This window comes from Scomber scombrus, chromosome 23 (assembly GCF_963691925.1).
Source record: "Scomber scombrus chromosome 23, fScoSco1.1, whole genome shotgun sequence".
Lineage (NCBI taxonomy): Eukaryota > Metazoa > Chordata > Actinopteri > Scombriformes > Scombridae > Scomber > Scomber scombrus.
This window is the reverse complement of record NC_084992.1, coordinates 8749246-8773387: the sequence shown is the minus strand read 5'-3', so window position 1 is coordinate 8773387 and position 24142 is coordinate 8749246. Positions and strand designations below refer to the sequence as shown.

General features: G+C 35.2%; 1 protein-coding gene and 1 long non-coding RNA gene across 2 annotated transcripts; both read left to right on the top strand.

The window, feature by feature from the left end:
* The first annotated feature begins 33 nt into the window (after positions 1-33).
* Positions 34-6520, top strand: LOC134005680 (uncharacterized). The gene is made up of 3 exons (XR_009927881.1): positions 34-60; positions 3541-3573; positions 6400-6520. It is a non-coding gene; the product is annotated as an uncharacterized LOC134005680 (long non-coding RNA).
* Positions 6521-9184: 2664 nt separating this feature from the next.
* On the top strand, positions 9185-20080 carry LOC134005509 (Fc receptor-like protein 5). The gene is made up of 12 exons (XM_062444434.1): positions 9185-9324; positions 10764-11030; positions 11686-11952; positions 12509-12787; positions 12950-13222; positions 13471-13773; positions 17005-17271; positions 18046-18288; positions 18706-18819; positions 18961-18976; positions 19683-19780; positions 20031-20080. Exons 1-12 carry the CDS (start codon positions 9255-9257, stop codon positions 20078-20080), a joined length of 2247 nt encoding a protein of 748 aa, XP_062300418.1. The 5' UTR covers positions 9185-9254.
* The last annotated feature ends 4062 nt before the right edge of the window (positions 20081-24142 follow it).

Here is a 24142-nt window from a genome sequence, read left to right as displayed (position 1 = left end):
GAGTGTCAGTGCTGGATGTGAGGATGAGGTCCACTTTGATCTGTGTGCTGGGATTATTCTGTAAGTACATTACTGACTTTGTTTGCATGGCACAGATTAAAGAACTTGTTCCTGATTAGTCACAATTACAGAGTATCACTGGTTTCATCAGTTTCTCTGAGAGCTTGAACAGAGCTCGCTTATAGTTTTTAACTACAGGTTATTTTTTAGTCCAGATGTTGGTTGGTGACTTGGCTCAGTTTAGATTGGAGGACTGTTTTTTGAAGCAATTATTTCTGCACAAATACTGTACTACACCATGCATGTACATTGTTTAATGTATTGTTATGTCTGTGGGTTTTGAATTGAATCTTTTTATTTTACATATTTTCATTTTAAAGAGTTGTTTCCTTTTAACTGTTACCTGTATATACGACAGACTATGTAGTTTTAAATGACTTTTATTATGAATTGTGACTATTTTTCAGTTTGATTTTGTTTGATCAAGTTTCAATTTTCTTTTTTAGTGCTGAATACACTCTGCTACTGACTATAAAAATGTGACTAATTTCTTAGTATTTATTATATATACATATTTATCTCTTTTTTGTCATCCTATTTATTATTCTTAAACGTATCCAATTTTTATGTTTAATTTTTATCATGTAAATATGTTTTTACTCCATGTATCAATACACATTTTGAAATGGCTTCATTACTGCTCAAAAGTGTAAAACAGCATTTCCCTTGAAATGCATGTTCATGCAGGCCAGATGTTGACCTTATGCTTTATGATAAATCCCACTTCTTTTTTGGGCAGGACTCACTCTACTCTCCGATTGGCTAGTACTTGTTGCTTTGGCAGTTAGATTTAGATATGAGGAGTTAGATTGGTTACTAGTATATCGGGGTAAGACAAACAGATGCAGAGTAGTGTGGGTCTTGCCAAGGAAAGCAGTGGGGTCCATTATAATACTAGTATAATATTCTTACTTTAACCCTAACTAACCTCACTCTTAGCCAATCAGATGCAGAGTAGTGTACTTTATGTAATTGGTATATTTAATTGATATGCATTGGATTTGACTCAAGTAAATCGTTTTCACTTATTTTTTAACTTGCTATTGCCAAAAAAAATATGATTGTACATGCTGCACAGTACCATGCACCTATGTGTATTAAAACATGAGTTCTGGTGTGATTGTGTATGTGTATGTGTTGGGATAAAAACAATATATATTATTTAGGCTACTATGTATAAAGAGGAAGTGCTTCACTGGTTTGGTGCTGATAATCAGTGGTTTGGCTTGTTTCCACTCAGGCTCTTGTTGCTTAGTGTGTGCAGCACAATGGGGCAAAATGTGCAACAGTTTACTTTTAATTAGGAATGAGTCGATCAGATATTCAGGATCGGTATCGGTTCGATATTGGCCAAAATCCGATCTGAGCGTAGTGTTAATGATGCACTGACTATCGGCCATTTCAAAAATGCACCTCTATATATTCACGCTTTGAGCATATTCAAAGAGAGCTGAATATGCCTCCGAATTGTCTCCATCCAGAGTCCAAAGAGTTAGATCAGCAGCTTTTACATGATCCAGATCCTCACTGAGCAGAAACACACAGTCTCATGGCTCCTTCCTGCAAACAGTCACCAGAGTCAGAGCAGAGGACGTGAGACGTGCCGGTGAAATAGTCCGCACACTGCTGCAGAGTTAGAGGCAAAGTAGAGGTAGCTTTTAGTCCTTCGTTCAACTCATTTACCTGTAAGTGATGGTTCTTTAACCGGATGTTATGTTTACTGGTGAAGTGAAGAAGTTACTCGTTTTGTGTTGTTTTTTTGACTGAGAAATAACTTCAGATACTGTTTAGTGGACATTGCTGCTGCTGCCACTTTGTAGTAATACATTCACATTTAGAGTTAGGTAGTCTGTCATCAATGACAGTAGCAGGTACATTGGAAATACACATCATGATAATAATGATGATGATGATAATAATAATAATACGTTAATTATTTTTCATTGCTGGTAACTGTTTCTAATTTTAAAGTTATTGCTATTTTATACTCAGACCTTTACACAATACTGCACTTTAAATATCACTGAAAGTTAAAATAAAAGGAAGCATCAATATGTCACAGCTTTCTCATGTTGTGGGCTTCATATTTTCCTTCAGTGGAAATTGTGTTTCACATTCGGACGTTTACTTTGGCAAGATTGGCAAAATGCATCCAGACAAATGTATTCTGATAATCAATAGTTGTTTAAGTGCGGGTAAAAAAACATTATATTTATATCGGTATCAACAGAGACTCAGTTATGGTATTCGTCCTGAAAAAGTGGTATCATGCCATCCCTATATTTAATATAATTAATTTGTTTTGTTTTCCCCTTTATACATTTATCATTTTCTCAAAATAAAACATAAAAACACAGGAAATTAAATGCATAAACACAGGATGTAGTGCAGGTCAATGACAGTAAACATAAGCAGCCTTTATAACCTAATACCAGACATTTGTACAATGAGTCCTGACATTTGGTTTCTATTTGAATATGTGATGTATGCTCAGATTAACCAACCACAATAACAGTCAAGCTAACCATGATGAAGTTATGTAGGCAGACAGTAACACTGTGATGTTGGAGGTTTGTTTCTACAAATTCAAGAATTGGAAATTCAGATCATAGATGGATGTTGATTGACTTTGAATTTAGTTGGATTATTCATGCTGTAAATGACAAATACTAGAAATAATATGATTGTACTGTTTCTGAATAATGAGGTTGATAGAATACAGAATTTGTTTGCTGCAGTTGAAATATGAATGTTCAACATTTAACTCATTGATGGGTTAAGATGAGTCTTTTTATTTGCTCTGTGCTCTAAGATATATCATCACCACTGCTTTTGCTCTTTGGAGGCAACAAATCTGTTAGTCAGAGCTTCTACACATAGACACACAACACATACCTCACCACAATGCAGCGTTGTTGATGAACGTGTTCTGTAAAACATGCACAATTAAACACAATTAAATGTAAAGCATGTATATGATGTGATATGATTAAAGTCAATGGTTTTATGGTTCATGGATGTAAAATAAATACTTATCGTTCATATATTTTAATATAACATTTTCCAGGCACGAACCTTTGCACAAGAATTAAACATAAGATATTTCTGCAGTGGTCAGGACGTGAAACGGTGTCAAAGTTTGCTGCGGTCAAACCACCTGATGTGGTCTGAACTTTCCCTATAAAAGAAAGAACCACAGGCTGACTAAACTCAATACCAGCTTGAGAAAAACTCGTATTCATATGAAATGTAGATTGGAGGACTGTTTTTTTGCAGCAATTTTTTGCATGTAAAATGTTTAAGGTATCGTTATGTATGTGGGTTTTGAATTTCATGGTTTTTCTTTTATTAAATATTTCATTTTAAAGAGTTGTTTCATTTTAACTGTTACCTGTATATACTACAGACTGTTGTTTTAAATGACTTTATTATGAATGTTTGAGTTTGATTTTGTCTGATTAAGTTTCAATCTTTTTTCAGTGACGAATAAACTCCACTATGGACAATCTGAAGGTGAGTAATTTCTTAATATGTCTTATAGATATTTCATCATCCACAATATTATTCTTAAACTCATCCCATTTTAAAGTTTAGATTTTATTATGTATATCATTTTACTCCATGTATCAATATAAATTATTAAATGACTACATTACTGCCCAGAAGTGTAAAACAGCATTTTCCTCAAAATACATGTTCATGTAGAGAGCTGGGTCTGTACTATGAAGAAGTTCAACATATCTAGGATATCTTTATGTTAACTGGCTTCACTGAGTCTAACATTGGCCGTCCAGATAATCAGTACTATGAAGCTCGCCATCAACCAGCTCAGTGAACTCTGGGTTTTCCTATCCATGAATGAAGCACATGTGCTGTGAGATGAAACAGTGTTATTAAATACCTGTGGAAAACTTCTGTTTTAGGGACAGAACAAAAGTCATATTTTAGTAAGTGAAACAAACTAAAATAAGATGTTGAAACACTAGAAATAATTTACATTTAGGCTTAAAATGAATCCAGGTATTCTTATCTATGATTTAACTCTGACTGGCTAGCACTAAGGTTTAGGAATGAGGAGTTAGATAACCAATCAGGGGCAGAGTAGTGAAGGTCTTACAAAGAAAAGCAACGGGATCTGTAATACCACCTTAAATCCTGGACTATGGCATTTTGACCGTCAACATCTTAGATATTAGGAGCAAGAAGTGATGAGAAGTGATCACATTTAGATGAGAGGCAGACTGCTAGCTGGCAGGTTGGTTTGCATGGTGCATTTAAAGACTTCTGATAACTGTGATAATGCTGATACCAATGCTAGTTTACAGGAGGCGACCAGAATGTTACATTTAACTTTCATGAACTGAAAACACACTGAAATAGCAACGCTACAGCTATATATACTATGAATATGTAGTTATGCTATGTTCACGTTTCCTTACCACTGTTGTAACCATGGTAGCAACTTGTCAGTCACAACGTAGCCACACCCTAAAATATAGCATGCTTTATCTTTAAATTAAATTAAACCATGAATTACATCATCATCATCATCATGCTGTGTTTAAGAGGACTTGAAACTAGTGATTGAAACCAAAAATAAATCAAGTGAGAGTAAGGTCATTTTCTCATGTATACAACCTGACTTCTTTTTGGAGCCAGTAGAGGCCGTGTTTTTATTCATCATCTTATAATTGTGAAAGCAAAGTTCAGGACTAGTCTGTATGAGCAATATTCTGCTTATAATTGTGAAACTAATGTAGAAAACAGGTGAATATAGAGTTGCTTTTATTTGGGACAGACATGTTTAGTGGACATTAATCATTACAGTAAATGTGATTTCAACTTCCTCTTAATCCAATTTGATCCTGAATTATCACAACACACTTTTATATATGTCTAACAGTGATATTATATTGTGTTAAATCACTGATGTCATAGCTTTGTTTATATAAAATATAAAAATGTACAGTAACTGAGATGATTAATGAACCAAGACTACACCTTTGTTGTACAGATGTGACCTTGGAAAGTCCTTCATTCAGATTGTTTGAGGGAGACTTAGTGACTCTGCGCTGCAGCCATCGTCCTCCTGGAAATGAGAAGAAAGCCACTTTCTACAGAGATGGATCGCCTCTTGAAATGGACACAAACCATCAATCACGTAGAATATCAGACACTGCTGTAGAAATGACCATTCATTCAGTATCAGTGTCAGACAGAAACGTTTTTAAGTGTAAGTTTGATGGAGGAGGAGAATCAGAAGAGAGAGAACTACAAGTTAAAGGTAAGTAGCTGTTGATGTAACTGTGATGAAAAAAAATGTCCACAAAATAATATTAGCTCAAAAGTTCTACTTATCTTTTCTGATCTTTAACTACAGTTCAAATTATTCATACAGCAAAGATGTTTTTGTCTAAATTAGGGCTGTCAAAGTTAACACTAATTCATTTTAATGGTTTTATTTTTATTTTTTTAATTTATTATAATAAAACATTTATGTATAAATATAAAATACATAAACATACATTTGCATAAAGCAAGCATATGTATCCACACCCATGTTAAGAGTATAAAAACTTGAAAAAAGTAAAATACATTAAGAAAACAATTTAAAAAATCCCAATTTTAATCTAAAAAAAAGTCAAGTACACATTTTTTCTGCCTTCACCTCACGAGTCACTAAACAAGTTGTTTGACACAAGTATTTTGACTAATACTTGTGAACTAAAGTCTTCAATTCAAAGCTTAATGCGCTGATTCACATGTAAATGTAGCAGAAAACACATATTGAGCATTTAGAGAGAAAAGTTGTTGTTTATAAACAAATGTGCAAACAGAGACTAAATTCATTTGATGTCCATTACAGTAATTTCTTTGTTTTGTTGTTTTTCTTAGCTCAAAATGTCCACTTAGCTTTTCTAAGCTTTTAACTGTTTTTCAAGTTGTTGTTTTTTGTCTTTAATGTTTCAAAAAAACAAGAAACGAAGTGAATGCTGAACAAGTCCATCTTTTTTCTGCCTTCAGCTCATCTGTCTTTAAACAAAAGAGAGAAACTGATGTCAAGTTGTTTCACACAGAGTTAGTCACAAGGGTACAAGGAGGTTGAGAGAGCTTAATGCACTGCAACTTAAGATTCACATATAAATGTAGCAGAAAACACACATGCAGCATTTAGAGAGAAAAGTTTGTTTATAAACATAAATGTGCAAACAGAGAGACTAAATTCATTTGAGTTATACTCAGTTTGAAGTGTTTTCATTGTGTTCTGTAACAATATAAATACATTTTGATTTCCATTACAGTAATTTCTTTGTTTTATTGTTTTTCTAAACTTAACAGCAGGTAGACGCAGGATTACACTGACAGCAGACAGAAAGACCATACGAGGACAGCAGAGTGTGACTCTGACCTGCTATGTGGAGAACTCTGCTGGCTGGAAATATCAGTGGTTCAGACAAACCTCAACAGGTTCTGGAAAAACTCGTCTTCAGACAGCAGACGGTGGTGAATCAAACAGATTCAGTATCTCACAGGGAGGCATTTACACCTGCAGAGGAAGGAGAAGTGAACCAGATGCCTTCACACCTGAAAGTAATGCAGTCACTATTAATGAAACAGGTGAGTTAAGTCATTTGTTGTTGAATAAAACAACATTTATTCTTTAAATGTAATTCTTAAACAGTGTCTGAAGTGAGGAAGAGAACCATATGTGGTAACAAGAACCTGAATGAATGGATGATGTAGTCCAGTACCTCTTAGCTCTCTGAAGGAAGTTTGAACATGTATTTAATCCTTTATCATGGTAATAATGCAACATTTGTTTAATACTTCAGTTTGTATACAGATGTGGTGAGCGGAGGGCTTTAGGTACAATGATGTAATGTTACACATCTGTACACTTTCAAGGGTTTTAGGGTAATAAGGTTAGGTGGGTATTACTCCTTTACTAAACTAACAAGTTGCTAGACAACGCCATCTTGGAAATTTCACCCAAAGAACCTTTTACAAGACACACATTTGTCTATTCAATAAAATCAAAAACAAAATGTTTAAAAACTAAAAAACACACCATTCATACAGGAAGGGGGAAAGGGAACCTAATCAGGAGCTGAGGCCTACTGGTGGGACAGGAACTAGTGAGGGGAGAGGGAACATACAAATATTAGTCACCCAGGCACACATGACAGTCACACACACACTTTGTGAGATCACCTAAAATCCCAGGGGAGCACAGCACACAGGAAGGAGATACTGCCACCCAGATCACCACCGACCTGCAGCAACTGAAAAGGGGATAAAACAAATTAGGAGTTACACCAACTAAAATGAATTAACCAAAATATAAATCAACAAATTATAGCTGCAAAACAAATTACCTTCTCGTATGTAAAGAATACAAAAGAACACTTACCCCAAACAAATACTACATTAGGAAAATCACAAAATTAAAATCAGCCATTGAAATTAAATGAGCAGTTAGGGGCGGCTGAACCAAACTAACAAAAGAAAAGAGGTTACAACAAACAAGCTAAACAAAACAAATGATAGAAAAATAGGAACAAACTATGTAAAGTAAACACACATTACATAAAGAAAATCACAAAATCAGCCATTGAAATTAAATGTGCAGTTAGGGGCGACTGAACCAAATTCAGTAACTCCACACAATCATAGGCCTACTATTAAAATGAGGGGATCAAACTCAGGCTAAAAGTGGTGTCTGCAGCTCACCGAGCAGCCAAGCAGACAGACTAAGACCCGAGCCACGAAGCAACGCCAGTAAGAAAAGACTAACACAATAGCATAGAAAAATAAACACCAAGCAGCACAATATGAAGCAGATCCGTGGAGAAAAGCAGCAGTTAACACAAAACAGGGAGACAAAGCAGCAGCGGATCCAACCAGCTGATGGTGACGTCATGTGTCGAACCAGCTGATGAGTTTCACTTAATTATAAACCAAAAAGTTAGTCACATTTATATCCAGCCCGCCCTAAATAATTGGTTACCAGCAGCTTTCAATTAAATGCTGCGACTAGAGCATAGAAATAAATATCACATTTCTATGCTGCTACACAGACACAATAAAGGAGTTGAGGGTTCTTCCCTAATGCTGCTCAGTTTAACTTATAAATATCTGGAAAACACATGACTGTTTAATGCAGTATTATTTGTGGACTTTTTCTTGACATTGAATATAATTTAACTCAATGTTTCAGCTGAAATAGTTTTCCTTTGTTTCAATCTAGATTTTAAATAGGTGAGGTGGCTTTTAGATGATTTTATTGATTATATTTTTAAAATGATCAGAGTCAGTGACGGTAGGTCAGATTCTTTACTCCAATGGCTCCCCCGAGTGGTGACTCCTTTCTCAGCATGAGATCAGACACATCAATACATTTACTGACAGTACTGTGATCCTCAGTTTATTACTTCACCAACTTTTTCCTCCTGCTACAAATCATCTTTTCATACAGTGAATGTTTATAAGAAACATGACTGTGAACAGACTGTCCTGAAGTGCAAATAAAAGCTTTTCACAACAACTCAACATCTATTTTTATCATATAAACTTTTAATCTTTAACTTTAAAATCTTTATACATTTTTTAATGTCCAGCAATCTGTCTGCTTGGTAACCTAGACAACAAAGACACAACTACAGGAGATTATTAAACTGTTCCCCAAAATGACTAATGTTGAACAGTCAAGTCTCTCTGCACTGTGAGATAAATGAATCCTGTAAGAGTTTAGGTTTAGGTGTTCTGGAGGACTGTTGTCCTCAGTAAAACCTGTTTATCTGACAAACACATGTGATTACAAAGGTCTGTTCATACTACTTCATTTAACTTTTTAGGCTTTTGATGTTGCCTATGATGTTGCCTTTCTCTCTTAATTTCATATTATTAGTTGTGTCCTAAATGTGTATTTTTGTTTGTTTGAACAGTTTCCGACAAGGCTGTTGTGACAAATTTTCTAAATTTTTTTTAAAAATTTGTGAACAGTTAAGGCTGTTGTGACTCTGCAACCCAACTGGCCTCTGATATACAGTGGTGAGACAATCACTGTCAGATGTGAGATAGAGGGAGGCGGAAACACTCGATGGGGATATGAATGGAGAGTAAACAACAGGCTCTCATCTCAGAAAGACAAAGAATTCAGAATCAGTGCTTCTTCATCCAGTAATGTAAACTTCATGTGTAAGGGTAGAAGAGATGTTTATTTCTCAACAGAGTGGAGTGAAGCCGTCACACTGAGACGATCATGTAAGTAAAATATGTTCATATCATGTTCATGTTTTTCTATGTTTCAATCTATCTCGATAAGGTAACAGTAATATTTTCTCCTTCCTATAATAACGTAGTTTCCTCTGAGCAGCAAGAGACTCAAATTCTGTTTTAGTTTGAGAACAGAATAACTAAAAATAAATAAGAGACAATATACAGTGTACTTTTGATTCATAATGATTCACATGGAAATGTGCAGTAAACAACATAAAATATAAAATATCAGCTGTCTTCCAACAGGTGAATAATAAATGACAGTGAATCATGTGTTGAACTCATCAGCAGAGGCTTAGCACTACATGATCATCCCTATCTATGCTGGTGTTAATCAAAAATAAAACAAAAATAAAAGAATCAAATAAAAATCAGTGCAATTTTTTTTTTAAAGGTTTAATGAACAGGGACAATGCATATTAATAAAACATTTTGACAAACGTAAACATGCCAGAATTAACCAAAAGGCTATTTTACATCTGCTGTCCCTGGACTGATATTAAGTAGTCACCCTAAAAGGATATAAAAAGATTTAATTTTAAGCATACAAGTAATACATTAAAAAAAGAAGACTAAATATAAATAAAAATTAAAAAGCAGAAAAAAATGCAAAAATCCACACATACACACGCAAGCTAACAAAGACTCAGCTCAAACAGCAGACAGTTGCTACAGACAAAAACAAGAACAACATTAAGCAGCAACACCAACATCAACAAAATTGATTACACAAGACACAATCACAAACTAGCAGGCCACAAGCAAACAGGACATAGACAATAGCCACATTATAAAAACAATAAATAATAAATAATAAATAATGCTAGACAATTAATAAACTGACAGACAACATGATGGATGGCATCAGGAAGCACTGACAGGCAGAGCAGCAAACGTGGAGGAAAATTAAGCACTACAATTTAATGTTGACAGCTTTGACCACTAATTAACCACTTTAAAAAAATAATAATATAAAAGCAGATGTCTAATTTGAGTTGGAATGGAGGTCCTCTCACGAGCAGCCCTGATTGAAAATGCAGACTGGCTAAAAGCACCTTTTCTAAACGGGACAATATGTACATAAGACAGGAGTGTGAATATTTAATCAGGTTTTCCCAGTGTAACAACTTGTACTTCGATAAAATATGGCAGTGATGGTAATTGTTGGATTTCCTGTCCAGCACTTTGAGAGTTTTTTTATATAGAGAAAAATAATTAAACGTCAACCATACCTTGTTTGTTAGTTCAGCAGCAACTCCTGTTTCCCAAATCAGTCAACGACCAATAAGAGTCTCTGTTGCTCTGTTTGTAACCTCTATGATGGTATTAGCTAAATGACTTAATTGATATTAAAACATGTTCTAAGTGAAATTTCATCTCATTTGAAACTAGTTTTATTTTTTTCTTCTCTCTGAACTGAACAGTGAATAAAGCCAAACCGACACTGAGAGCAGACAGCGACATCATACCAGTAGGAGGCAGTGTGACACTGACCTGCTCTGTGGATTCCTCTGCTGATTGGAAATACTACTGGTTTAGACGTGACTCAGGTTCATCTGCTCTTCAGTCCATAACAAATGTTAAACCAGTTAACAAGGTCTCAGAAGGAGGCATCTATCAGTGCAGAGCAGGAAGAGGAGACCCAGAGATCTTCACAGAGGACAGCAGAGCAGTCACTGTTTGGAAAACTGGTGAGTTTAATTATTTGTTGTGGTATAATAAAACATCAAACATGTATTAATTAATTGTATTATCAGAAGTGTAAAAAAAAGTCATTTTTGGTATCGATCGAAAAAAATGAAAGAGTGAGTATGTGTTAGTAGCTCTTATTCCTCTGATGTCTGTTCAGGTTGTGTAAAGATGTGAAACAAGAGAAGCTTCCACAACACATTTATCCTGTTAATGTATTTGTGGATTTCTCCTGAGGAGCTGCTCTCCTGTTTCAGTCCAGAGTTTAAATTAGACTTTTAAAGTTTTTATATAATTGTCCTTTAATCCCACTTCTATATTTAATATGTTTAAAAATGAAAGACTGTCTTTTATTTATTGCATTTTTTTCTTCTGGTAATAATAAAAAGGCAATTTTGCTCTTTTTTAATTTAAATGTTTGCCTCTAATGTGTATTTCTCACTTTTCACTGTTCTTTCTGATGTTTTTAGGATTTTTTCTGCAAATTAGTTGCTTGACATGTTTTCACACTTCTGTCTTCAAACTACTTATTATTATTACTATTATTACAAAAATCTAATTTTCTAAATGTTTTTTTTTTTATGTGAACAGTTAAGGCCACTGTGATTTACATTTTTGTCATTCTTGTATCCTCGTTGGTAATTCTTAACAATGAAGTTCCCAATAAGGCTGTTCTCAGTCTGCAACCCAACTGGCCTGAGATATACAGTGGTGAGACAGTCACCATCAGATGTGAGATCCAGGGAGGTGGAGACACTAAGTGGACGTATCAATGGAGTCCAGACAACTTAAACACATCTCCACCACTCAGTGAACACAAGATTAGCAGCACAGATTACGACAGTGGAGGATACAGTTGTAGAGGACTGAAGGACTCATATTCCTTTACAGAGTGGAGTAATGTCTTCAGACTGACAGTAACATGTAAGTTGGACATCTGTCATCCATAATGAACATGTTATGTTTTATATTGTTTTCATCTGTTGTTTAGTTCATCAATACCATGTGATATCACTTGCTGAACTACCTAATAACTCAGTATATTTATTCAATTAATTTTTTTTCAGAAATTATTCCTGGAAGCTTTAAATGTTCTTTCTTTTAAACTTTAAAGGACCTGAGAAATATTGTAAAAGCAGGAGCCACACATGTTTCATATTTAGTCAGATCATCAAAACGAAAAACAAATTAACAGAGTAGAATATGTCTTCATTTTGTTAAAAATTAAACTGTTAGTTTAATAGTGTGCTTGTACTCCCATACTCTCAATATAATTAAGTAAGTTACTTTTCCAGTGACCTGTGGCTTCTGAAATATACTTAATTGATTAATTATGAACAGATCAAAGAAAATATAAAATAATGACTCATGATGCAGATCACAGTGATTAAATTAATTTTCATTTTTATCAAGTTATTTAAATTGGACTATATCACAGGACAATAATGATCTTTTAATGTCTTTGTTCTAAACTGAACAGCAAATAAACCAAAGACCAAACTGAGAGCTGACAACAGAGATATTCCAGTAGGGGGCAGTGTGACCCTGACCTGCTCTGTGGACTCATCATCATCTGGTTGGAAATACTACTGGTACAGAGGAGAGAAAACCTCTGAACCCCTGACCACACAAGATGCTGTTTTACAATCAAATAGACAAATCAGTGTCTCACAGGGAGGATCCTACTGGTGCAGAGGAGGGAGAGGAGACCCAGTTTACCTCACAGAGTACAGTGATTATATCAGGATCAACAATATTGGTGAGTTTGACAATGAGATTTGTTACACACAGTTTAGAAAAAGAACTCATTGTGTAATCATGTTTAGTGATTGAGATTTAGGCTAAAAACAACATTCTGACTGTTATTGATTTAACTTTTGTCATTCTTGTATCCTCATTGGTAATTCTTAACCATGAACAGTCCCAAATAAGGCTGTTGTGACTCTGCAACCCAACTGGCCTGAGATATACAGCGGAGAGACGATCATGCTGAGATGTGAGATCCATGATGGAGACACAGAGTGGGAGTATGAATGGAAGAGTCCCCGTTACACATTTCCAAAGAAAAATGAATACATGATTAGCAAAGCTTCTTCATACCACAGTGGAAACTACAGATGTAGAGGCAAAAAGAAAAATGCAGAACATATTTCAACAGAGTGGAGTGCTGACATCAAATTAACAGTATCTGATAGTAAGTCTGATCATATTTAATTTTACACTGAAAATATTCAATATTCAATAAAATAAATGTTGTTAGTAAATATTTATTTAGTATATCACTAAGACTATATTACATATTTAGATATAAAATATATTAGGACAGAATGTAATTCTAAAATAGATAAAATTATACTTGTGTTAGATAATATATATTTTCTGTTTAGAGACTAAAGTTTTATCATATCATGTTTTCATTCTGAGAAAATCACTTTCCAACAGATCCACCAGCACCTGTCCTCACTGTGTCTCCATTATGGCTGAGTCCTGGAGACTCAGTAACTCTGAGCTGTGAGGTTGAACATCCATCTGCAGGATGGAGGTTTTACTGGTATAAGACTGTTCCCAAACTATCAGACAACTCCTACATCTATGAGCTGCTACCTGGTAGCATCAAAGGGACTGAACAGGATTCCTACATCATTCATGGACCGACACACACAGCAAGATATAAGTGTAGAGCTGGAAGAGGAGACCCAGTGTATTACACTCAACACAGCAAACCTGGGTTTGTTTGGTCTGGAGGTGAGTTTGTTTGTTTTTGTCTCCTTCTGTCATGGAGCAGTTGTGATGTCATTATAATATACATATAGTATGAAGTAATTTTTTTATTATAGTTTAACAAAAAACATTTTCCTCATTTCATTTATTTAGTTGTAGTTTTTTTCAATTTCAACTTTTTTTTTCCTTTCTTTAAATGTTCTAATGGAGTCAAAACGTTGTGTTATCTGTTATACCAAGAGAACATAATCCTACCTTTCTAGACAGGTGAGGTTAACTAACTTTATCTATTGATAAGGTAACGTAAAAACATTCAAAACAGTCAAAATCTAGGAATAAAAAACCATAAAAGTCAACCATGGAGTCAAAATGTTCAGGTAATTTTTCACTTTCAATGTTTCTTCTTTTTTTTTCCTAATGGAGTCAAAATGCTCCACCAGGAGAATATAATCATCAACATAATCGTCCCTTGTATGTTCTGGTAGTGAGCAGACTTACTGTACTGCAGCTCTTTGTAGGCCTTCATGCAGCCTGTTCACCATTTCAGCAGCTCTCCAACCATACTCTGTCAGATATGGGTGCTGTAAGATCTGGAAACAGCGAGAGGCAGTGAGGCAGCTCCACAGCTTTATTTCTTTTTGTAATATGTGTTAGGAGGACAGGGGCCTACATTATCTGCAGGTACTGTGTCTGTTGATTTTGGTTATCCAGCAAAGCTTGGAGCCATTTTGGAGCTCTTTCCAGCTCAGAAGGGCCTGCTGTAACTTCTTCAGTCATTTTATTATTTTGTTGTCCTTGTTCATTCAACTTCTCCTCTCTCGCTCCTCCACTCTTCTCCAGTAATGGGATGCACCGTAACATACATACACACACACACACACACATATATATATATATATATACCTACCTCTCTCTCTCTCTCTGTCTCTGTCTCTGTCTCTGTCTCTCTCTCTCTCTCTCTCTCTCTCTCTCTCTCTCTCTCTCTCTCTCTCTCTCTCTCTCTCTCTCTCTCTCTCTCTCTCTCTCTCTCTCTCTCTCTCTCTCTCTCTCTCTCTCTCTCTCTCTCTCTCTCTCTCTCCTCTCTCACTGTCTCCGTCTCTCTGTCTCTCTCTCTCTCTCTCTCTCTGTCTCTCTGTCTCTCTGTCTCTGTCTGTTTCCTGTCGGCCTCTTTACCAGCTACTGTTAAATTAAGGTGAAAGTGCCCAAACATAAATCTTTAAAACAAAAGAAATGTGACTCTTGCACTGAAACGTTTACACCCTTTTTAGATGTTGTATGTTTAAAGGCATTTAGATGTTGCTTTCAAATAGACAATATTAAATACTGGCAGTGTTGGGATGGCTGAAAAATTGACTTTCTTTTTTGCTTACAAGATTTCACTAACTACTGAAATATAGCACATGTTGAATGTAGCCACTGAATGCTGTTTGATGAGGGAAGGCTACACAACATCACAGTTGCTTGTAATGAAATGATACCTGACTTGTTTGAGCTATATTTTTATATTTCATTTTCAGTTGCTGCCAAGTAGACCTACGTTTTGTACCTGTTGGGGTCTGCATGAATATTAAATGCAGTACACACACATACACAGAATATAAATGTCAAATAAGTGGGCCACTCGAGACAAAACATCAGTTTTTTTGACTCGGTCAGTTATTTTCTGCCACCTCAACTCATGTTCTTTTGCTGCTGCTACTGTATTTTTCTTTTTCTTAAATATAGTCTTATTATCTGCAACAGTCAAAATCTAGTCAAGAATAACCAGAAAAATCAGCAGGCGAAAAAATCAGGTAAATGGACAAAGTACAGAAACAACTTAGAAACCTGAGAAAACCCATCAAGGGAAAAAGTGTTCAAACGTTTGACTAGTTACAATAATAATAATAATAATAATAATAATAATAATAATAATAATAATAATAATAATACTAATACTAATAATAATAATAATAATAATAATAATAAATAATAATAATAATAATAATAAATAATATATAAAGTGCTTTTAACTATACTCAAAGACAATCAAAACAATAAAACCATACAGAATAAATTAAAACAGTCAATAAAAGCAGAGAAGAAACAAAACAGAAAAACAAAACAATCAAACATTAAAAGCAGATTTAAAAAGGTGAGTCTTTAGAAATGATGTGAATGTGAGTTCAAGAGAGTGGGAGCAGCAACTGAGAAGGCTCTGTCCCCTCAGGTCTGGTGCTTGGTCCTGAGAGGAGTGGAGAGGAGGTTAATATCTGATGAACGGAGGTTACAGGAAGTAGAGTACAGGTGGAGCAGGTCAGTGAGGTGAGAGGGGGCGACGTTGTGGAGGGATTTGAAGTTTATATTGGATGAGGTGAGGGATGAAGAGCCAGTGGAGGTTCTGGAGGACGGAGGTGATGCGGTCATTAGAACAGGTTTGAGTGAGGAGTCTGGCAACAGAATTAAGGATGTACTTGAGTTTATTGAGAGCTTTGGAGGTGGAACCGTAGAGAATATTATTACAGTAGTCTAGACGGGACGTGATAAAGGCGTGAATGAGATTTCCACAGCTGAAAAAGAGAGATGGGCGGAGATGGGCAATGTCAAAGCAGTTTTGGTTATGATGATGTCAAATATGAATTTTTGATGATGTCAAATATGAATTTTTGTCAGTCAGTGAGAAAGGTGAGGGTGGTGCCAGTGATGTTGAGGGAGGATTGGAGACGGGAAAGTAGGATGGAGTGTTTGAAGGTGTCAAAAGCTGCATATAGGTCGAGGAGGATGTTGAACTGTCCAGAATCCGAGGAGAGGAGGAGATCAGTGGTTGGTTATTGAGGAGGGCTGATTCTGTGCTGTGTTTAGTGCGAAATCCAGACTGAAAAGTTTCATAGAATGAAACATTGTTTAGTATGAAAAACACACTCCTGTATATTTGAAAGGTGGCAGGTAAAGGTTGTTTACAGCTTCACAGTGAACAGTTTCAGTAGTTATCTTGGTAGCAAGTTTTCAAGATAGAAAAAATAATCCAAACATTCATAAAACAGCTCAAACCACTCTGTAGCACACTTCACGTCTCCACTGTCAGTCCATATGCTCTGTATGTTCTTAACACTCAGTTTCACCTAAACACAGCACCTGATGCACCGTTTATATGATTCAGATGTTTTTATTCTCAACAATAAATAGTATTAAAAGTACAAATAAGATAATTATTTGCATTGTGATGTTTTTAAATGTAATATCTCTCTACTTGGTTTTTCATTACATGTTTTTCAGATGTTCATTCAGCAGTGACTCTCATAGTGAGTCCTGACAGAGTTCAGCACTTCACCTCTGACTCTGTCTCACTGAGCTGTGAAGGAAACTTTACTAAGTGGAGAGTGAGGAGCTTTCCTGAGGACCGCTACAGGTCAGACTGTTATAACTGGAGGTCCATGACTGGATCCACATGCAACATCTACAGTGATCAGCAGAGTGATGCAGTGTACTGGTGTGAGTCTGGATCAGGAGAGTTCAGCAATGCAGTCAACATCACTATACAGAGTATGTTTTCATTACATATATTTTATTTTCATCTTGTATTTAAATTATTTTCAACATGGTTTCACTAACTACACTTCCTGTGTAGACAAACAAGTTATATACCTAACCTTTTGATAGAAATGATGTTATATTGTTTTCTTTAACAAATAACTGAAAGGTTATCAAACTATTATTTCTTAAGATTATCATAAAGAAATACAATGTAATCAATCAGAAAATCAGATGTACTCTGCACAATATAATAAGTTAGTTGGTTTCAAAAACAAGTAATGCAAAAGCATAAAAAATATGAAATTACACCAACCAACAGATTCTTCATATTTATTTAAACAAGTAGAAATTAATATTTTGAAAGGTCAAAGATGTTTTGTCCACAGCTTTTTTGGTGTACAGCAAGACCTTTTCAATCCATTCGAAAATTAAATATATATATTTATAGATTCAGTATATTTGGGCCACAACAAGATCTTTCTTTATTCTTGATGATATTAAAGTGCTGATTCAGTCAGAGGTGTTTTGTGACAGTAGCCATCCACTGTTTCTGTCATGTGTACCTGTTAGCTCTAGAGCTAACTAGCCATAGCTATATTTACAGTTATGTAATAAAGCTGAAATGTTGGGTCTCTGTTCAGCTACACTGATTCTGTGAGATATATTAGTTGGAGAAAAATAAAGGTATATGTGTGATCTCTTCTTATAGTTTTATGTCTCCTTGTTCTAAAGGTCTCCAGCTGGTCTCTGACTGAAACTTCTTATTCTTTGACTGTTTTACAGAAGCAGATATTATCCTGGTGAGCCCTGTGCATCCTGTGACTGAGGGACAGTCTGTTACTCTTGGCTGCAAACTGAAGAGAGGACAATTACTTTCCAACGTGTTTTTCTATCAAAATGACAAACTTATCCAAAATGATACCAGAAGAGAGCTGAAGATCTCTGCAGTGTCAAAGTCAGACGAAGGTTTCTACAAGTGTGAATACTCAGGAGAAGAATCAGCACAGAGTTGGATGTCAGTTCAGGGTGAGTAGGATTAAAACTATTCATACATTTAATTTTTTGTAAACTGTGTTGCTGTCTTTGGATGAAATGTGGTCGAACAGAAATTCCAATTTACAGGTTTAGTTTCAGCTGATTTTACATATTGTAATATATTATAAATAAAAACCCAAATCTACTGTAAATGAACGATCAGTCAAAGGTTGTTTTCTTTTGTGCTGAAGAGAAGTTGCATCAGTGGCTGGTTTATTGTGTGTTTAGTGTGTAAAGTGTATATTTGTGTTTTTATACTTCTAGATTTGTACATTAATGTGTTTCTTTTCACGTGTATGTTCTTTGGAAGTCAACTTCTAAATCAGATTTTAAGTTAAACGAGTTTAAGAAAAGTGCTGTGAAGTTTACCTGATTTTATTAATATTTATAATGTATTATCTCTTGCAGCAGTGTCCAGGCCTGAAAACTCTTCATCTCTTATACGATTAATTGTTGGGCTGGTTTGTGGAGTTGTACTTATTATTCTCCTGATCCTGTTGTATCTCTACAGACGATCCAAAGGTGAGACTTTTTCCATCTGATGTTAAATGTTTTATGATTTAATTATTCAGATACAAAGCTGTATTCTGATGTCATGATGTGGAATAGCAGAAACAATATTTACAAAACCAAACCATGTAATATTAAATATCCTTTTCACAGATTCTCACTCTGTCAGGTTGGTACAAACCTCTCCTCTCTTTTATTATGATCATAACAGCAGTACCTTCTATGTAACTTATTAAATTCATTGTTTCTGCTAAATGTTTTAGGCCAATCCAGTCTGAGAGCACCAATCAAGACTCTGCCACACATCAGATGGTCAACCTGAATGAAACTCAAGATCACATCTACAATTCTCTTCTCCATGGTCAGTCTTCAAACTAATACTCATTAATTTTGTCATTTTATATTTACTTTAACTGTAACCTTACATTTCTATTACAGTCTACAAATACAGTAAAGGCTCTAAAACATTTAAGATTCCGTCTTTGCAATATTAAAATCACATTTAAAAAAGAAACCTGAGGATTTTTGTTAAAAAGGTGATAGTTGATCGGTATCATACATTAAAAATATTAAATTTGAAATCATTAGATTTTAACTTGTTGCTCACAGGTGATGTTTGTGTCTATGAATCAATCAGAGGCTCTGAAGACCCTGAAAACGGTAAAGTATAAACCTTAACATGGAGCAGTCTGAAATGCAACTATTGTATAATTTAAGAGAAAATCATTTACAAAACAAAACCATTTAACACCAAATATCCTTTTCACAGATTCACACTCTGTCAGGTTGGTACAAACCTCTCCTCTCTTTTATTATGAACATAACAGCAGTACCTTAGATGTAACTTATTACATTGTTTCTGCTAAATGTTTTAGACCAATCCAGTCTGAGAGCACCAATCAGGACTCTGCCACACATCACATGGTCAACCTGAATGAAACTCAAGATCACATCTACAATTCTCTTCTCCATGGTCAGTCTTCAAACTAATCCTGATTCATTCTGTGATTATTTATTAACTCTAACTCTTACTCCAACATTTCTATTACAGTCTACAAAGACAGTAAAGTTTCTCTTTAAACATTTAAGAGTCCCTGTCTGCACTTATCTTCACCATCAAAACCAACATCTGATGATTTTTGTTAGAAGTGATATTTGATTGGGGTCATGCATTTTAAAATGATTAATTTGACTTTGGCTTGACTTTTACTTTTTGCTCACAGGTGATACTTGTCTCTATGAATCAATCAAAGGCTCTGAAGACCCAAAATAGTAAGTGTTTGTAATTATTACTTTTTCATTGAATATTTTGTTCTTGAATGTGTGTTTATTTCAGAGCTGGGGACTCGGACTCGCGACTCGGACTCGAGTTGCACTTAAGTCTCACTAAACTGTGACTTCAGACTCGACTTGGACTCGACCTCAAAAGACTTGAGACTTGACTTGGACTTGTAAAAAATGACTTGTAAACAGCTCTGGTTTATTTTACATTATGTGTGTTTGCAGTGCTGAAGAACAGTATTTATACATCAGTGTGTATATTCAGTATCAGTATGTTTACTAAATTCAGTAAAAGTCATAATACTCTGCTTTGTGACTGCTTTGAACGCTGTGGACATTATAATACCGTTATTCTTTTATTATCATTGGAGACATTAACCCTGACAACCCTTCAGTACATTATCATTATAAATTATAACATTACTGACAAACATTTAATCTTCTCTCCATTTAAAGGAAAATCAGCTCCTGCAGCAACTGATGAACCTGTTTATTCTGAAGTTAAACCAGGAACAGCTCATGGTAATAATTCTGTCATGTTATGTTCAGACTGTAATAATTAATCATACTGATAATTAGATGAATAATCGCATATTGTGATTTCCAAAGCATTAAATTCTGAATAACCCAACACATCTATCTTTTTTGTGATTGTCTTTCAGGTGTGTAAAGACAGCTGTGTGGACAAGGCCAAATAAATATGGTTAACAGCATTTTATAACCATTGTGTGCATCTCTGCTATCCAAATATCAGCCATGCTCAATGCTTCGTACAGTTAATAAGATTATATGAAATAATTACATCATGTGGATTAAATACTTTGTTTTTAGCAGAAAAACTGAGGTTCATGTAGTATTTATGCACTGTATTATTATTTATTTATTTTGAATTTATTTGTACAGCTATTTTGTTACTTAATTTAAAAAGTTTGATTGCAGCTATTTCAAAAAGCAGCAGGAGGTATCAGCTTGAAATGTGTAAATGATATTAACCAGGTGATACTGCAGCTTTAAACTCAGCATATTTTTCAGTGTTAGATGAAAAAGCTTAAGGATGGACGTCAACAGTTACTTTTGTATTTGTAATAAACTGCTATGAAATGTTACATGTAACTTTTTCTGTTATTATACTGGAAAGTTTTCATGAATTTACTGGTGTTATATGTGCATCAGTGTTTTTTGGCATCAATAAACTTTTTAAAGAATTAAATAATCAGTGGTGTATTAATTTGTTTTTAGATAATATATATATTTTATATATTAGATATATATAATTTAGATAATATATATTTAATATATTCATATAACTGAGTGAGCTAGAGTTTAGTATTTTTAATTATTAAATTTGAAGCTCTAGGAACATCTGGAGGAACAAAACATTTAGCTTTTTCCTCCTGATCTTAAGAAATGTTGCCATCCAATATCACATGTGAATATTACCTAATATGATCTGATCAGAGAGCAGACAGAGTTGAGGAAGCAGAGAGGAGAGTGGTGCACTACTGATCCATATCTAATCATGAAAAGCTGAACATCAAATAACAAATACACATTGCAATTAATGCCAACTGTTATGAATATAAAGTTCAAACAATGAAGAGTCACCCATCAAATAGTGAATACAGAGGTAGAACAGTCATTAAACATGAAGAAAGAACCTCCACACAAATTAAACACAATCCTTTATTATTTGAGGGTCTATGTCTAGTTTTAGCCACTAGATGTCACAATTTCATCATTTGATGTGAGCCTTCATCATTTATTGCCTCCACATTCATTGTTTGATGTGGTGATTTGTTATTTGATGTGAGCTGTGTGCCTGAACTGTCAATCAAACCTGCCATCAAAGGCTCCACCCATGTCTGCAGAGCAAGAGTCCTGCAGGAGAGTTGAACCGATTAAAATGAGGAAATAGAGTTTTTTGTTAAAATCAAATGTATGCTGTCAGCCAGATGACGTGTTTCACAGCTGGTTGACAGACTGAGGTGATAGGGAGTGTTCAAGATGCATAGTGAGATCTTTAATGTCAGATTTTCCCACACTGACTCTTCCGGCTTTCTGTGCTTCATCATCAAATCCTTTCCTCTTTGCTTATTGAGAGAAAGCCCAAATCAATGAAAACCCATCCTACGTTTTCACTGCTAGCTTACGCCCAGCCAGATTCTCACACAGTTTGCTGTCATGCTGCATCTTTTTATAATAAAGAGGGACAAACCTATGTGAGGAAATCCCCTCTGCACGTTATTATACCCCAATTCACAATGTGTCAGTCTGTGGTGAGAAAGGAGCAAAACTGCATTAAAATGAATAAAGTCATAAGTCAGTTATCAGAATTAAAAAGACATATGCAGGTTTTGAAGTTAAATGTCAGGCTAGATGGAGATTTTTTCATGCTGGAAGGTTTAGGGGACATATTTTGATTTGCTGTCTCTGTGTTTCTATTGTTTATTAATATGTCCTGAAATTGATCCCAATGATTTAGTTTGCCACTGACGTTGTCTTTATAGGTGTGGTCTGAACTAAACTAACAGTCATCATTATAGTTATCATTCTTGCTGTGGACGGCCCTTTACCCAGGAAAAAGAATCATCCTGTACAGCCTACATCCTATCACATTGTTCTTCATCCATTCACTCCTCCCTTTCTTCTCTCTTCCTCTCCTTTCTTCTCTCTTCCTCTCTCCAGACTTCCATTTCCACTTCTGTCCTGCTCTCCTCCTGGCTCCTCATCACACATTTTTCTCTCTCTTTCTGTTAACTTCTGCACACACATCAGCCCTTTATGACAATGGAAAGACTGAGAGGAAATGGTACAAAGTTTAAGTTATTTAAAAAACTTAAAAGGTTCGAGGCTTTTAAAAAACATTTGGGGCTGGAGCCCAAGAAACCTCCTGCCAGTGTTTCTATGGATGTTTCAAGGGACAAGGATGTTAAATTGAGCTTAACTTTACTTTAATGCTATGAGTCATATTATAAGAAATGTTGTTTTCAGCCAGATGACATGCTTCACACCTAATTGACAGCAGATAAGAGACTGAGGTAATAGGGAGTGTTCAAGATGTGAACTTCCTCTTAAATGAAGGGTCAGACTAAGAAATGACTGTCCACTTCCTCATGTCACAGTATTGTACACCTCTTCTTTTCCGTGAATTAAAAGATTAGCTCTGTTGATAACACATGAAGTATGTGTTGGGATAAAAACAACTCATATTATTTACTGTATGTCTAAAGAGGAAGTGGTACACTGGTTTGATTATCTCACGCTGATAAGCAACGGTTTGGCTTGTTTCCACTCAGTCTCTAGGTGCTTAATGTGTTTAGCACAACGGGGCAACATGTGCAACAGTTCACTTTTATTATATTTTATTTTTTATTTGTTTTCCTCTTTATGCCTTTATTATTTCTAAAAAACACAGGAGTTTAAATGCATAAACACAGAATATAGTGCAAGTAAATGACAGTAAACATAAGCAGCCTTTATAACTTAGTTAAGGTTAGATGCAGAACTTCTCTTACATATACTCCTGGAACCTCTACTTCACTCCTCTATTCCTCACTCCCTTCTTCTCAAACACATTTTTATCTCTTATGCCTCTTCCTCTTCGCCTACTTTCTCCACAAGTTTCCACATCTGTTTCTTATTCTCTCCTCTATGTGTTTCCTGACTTCCTCTTTCGCTCCTCCCTTTTTTCCTCTCTCTTCCTCTCTCCTAAAATCCAGACTTCCACTTTCATTTCTGTCCTCTTCTCACCAATTCTCTCCTCCTGGCTCCTCATCACACATTTTTCTCTCTCCTTCTACTCACTTCTTTCTCACTCCACTCATCATCTGTCCTCATCTTGTCCTGCTTCCTCTGTCCTCTCCTCTTCAGTCTCTCATACTTTTTCCCTCATGGCTCGTTAATAATCTAGTTAGGTGACACGACAAAGTGAAACCCAACACACACATCAACCCTCCACGACAATGTCAGGACAGACCTACAGATGGCGATAACAGAACTTTTGCTTCATTGATTTTCCAGTGCACTCAGAGAGGCTGAGGGGAAATGGCAGAAA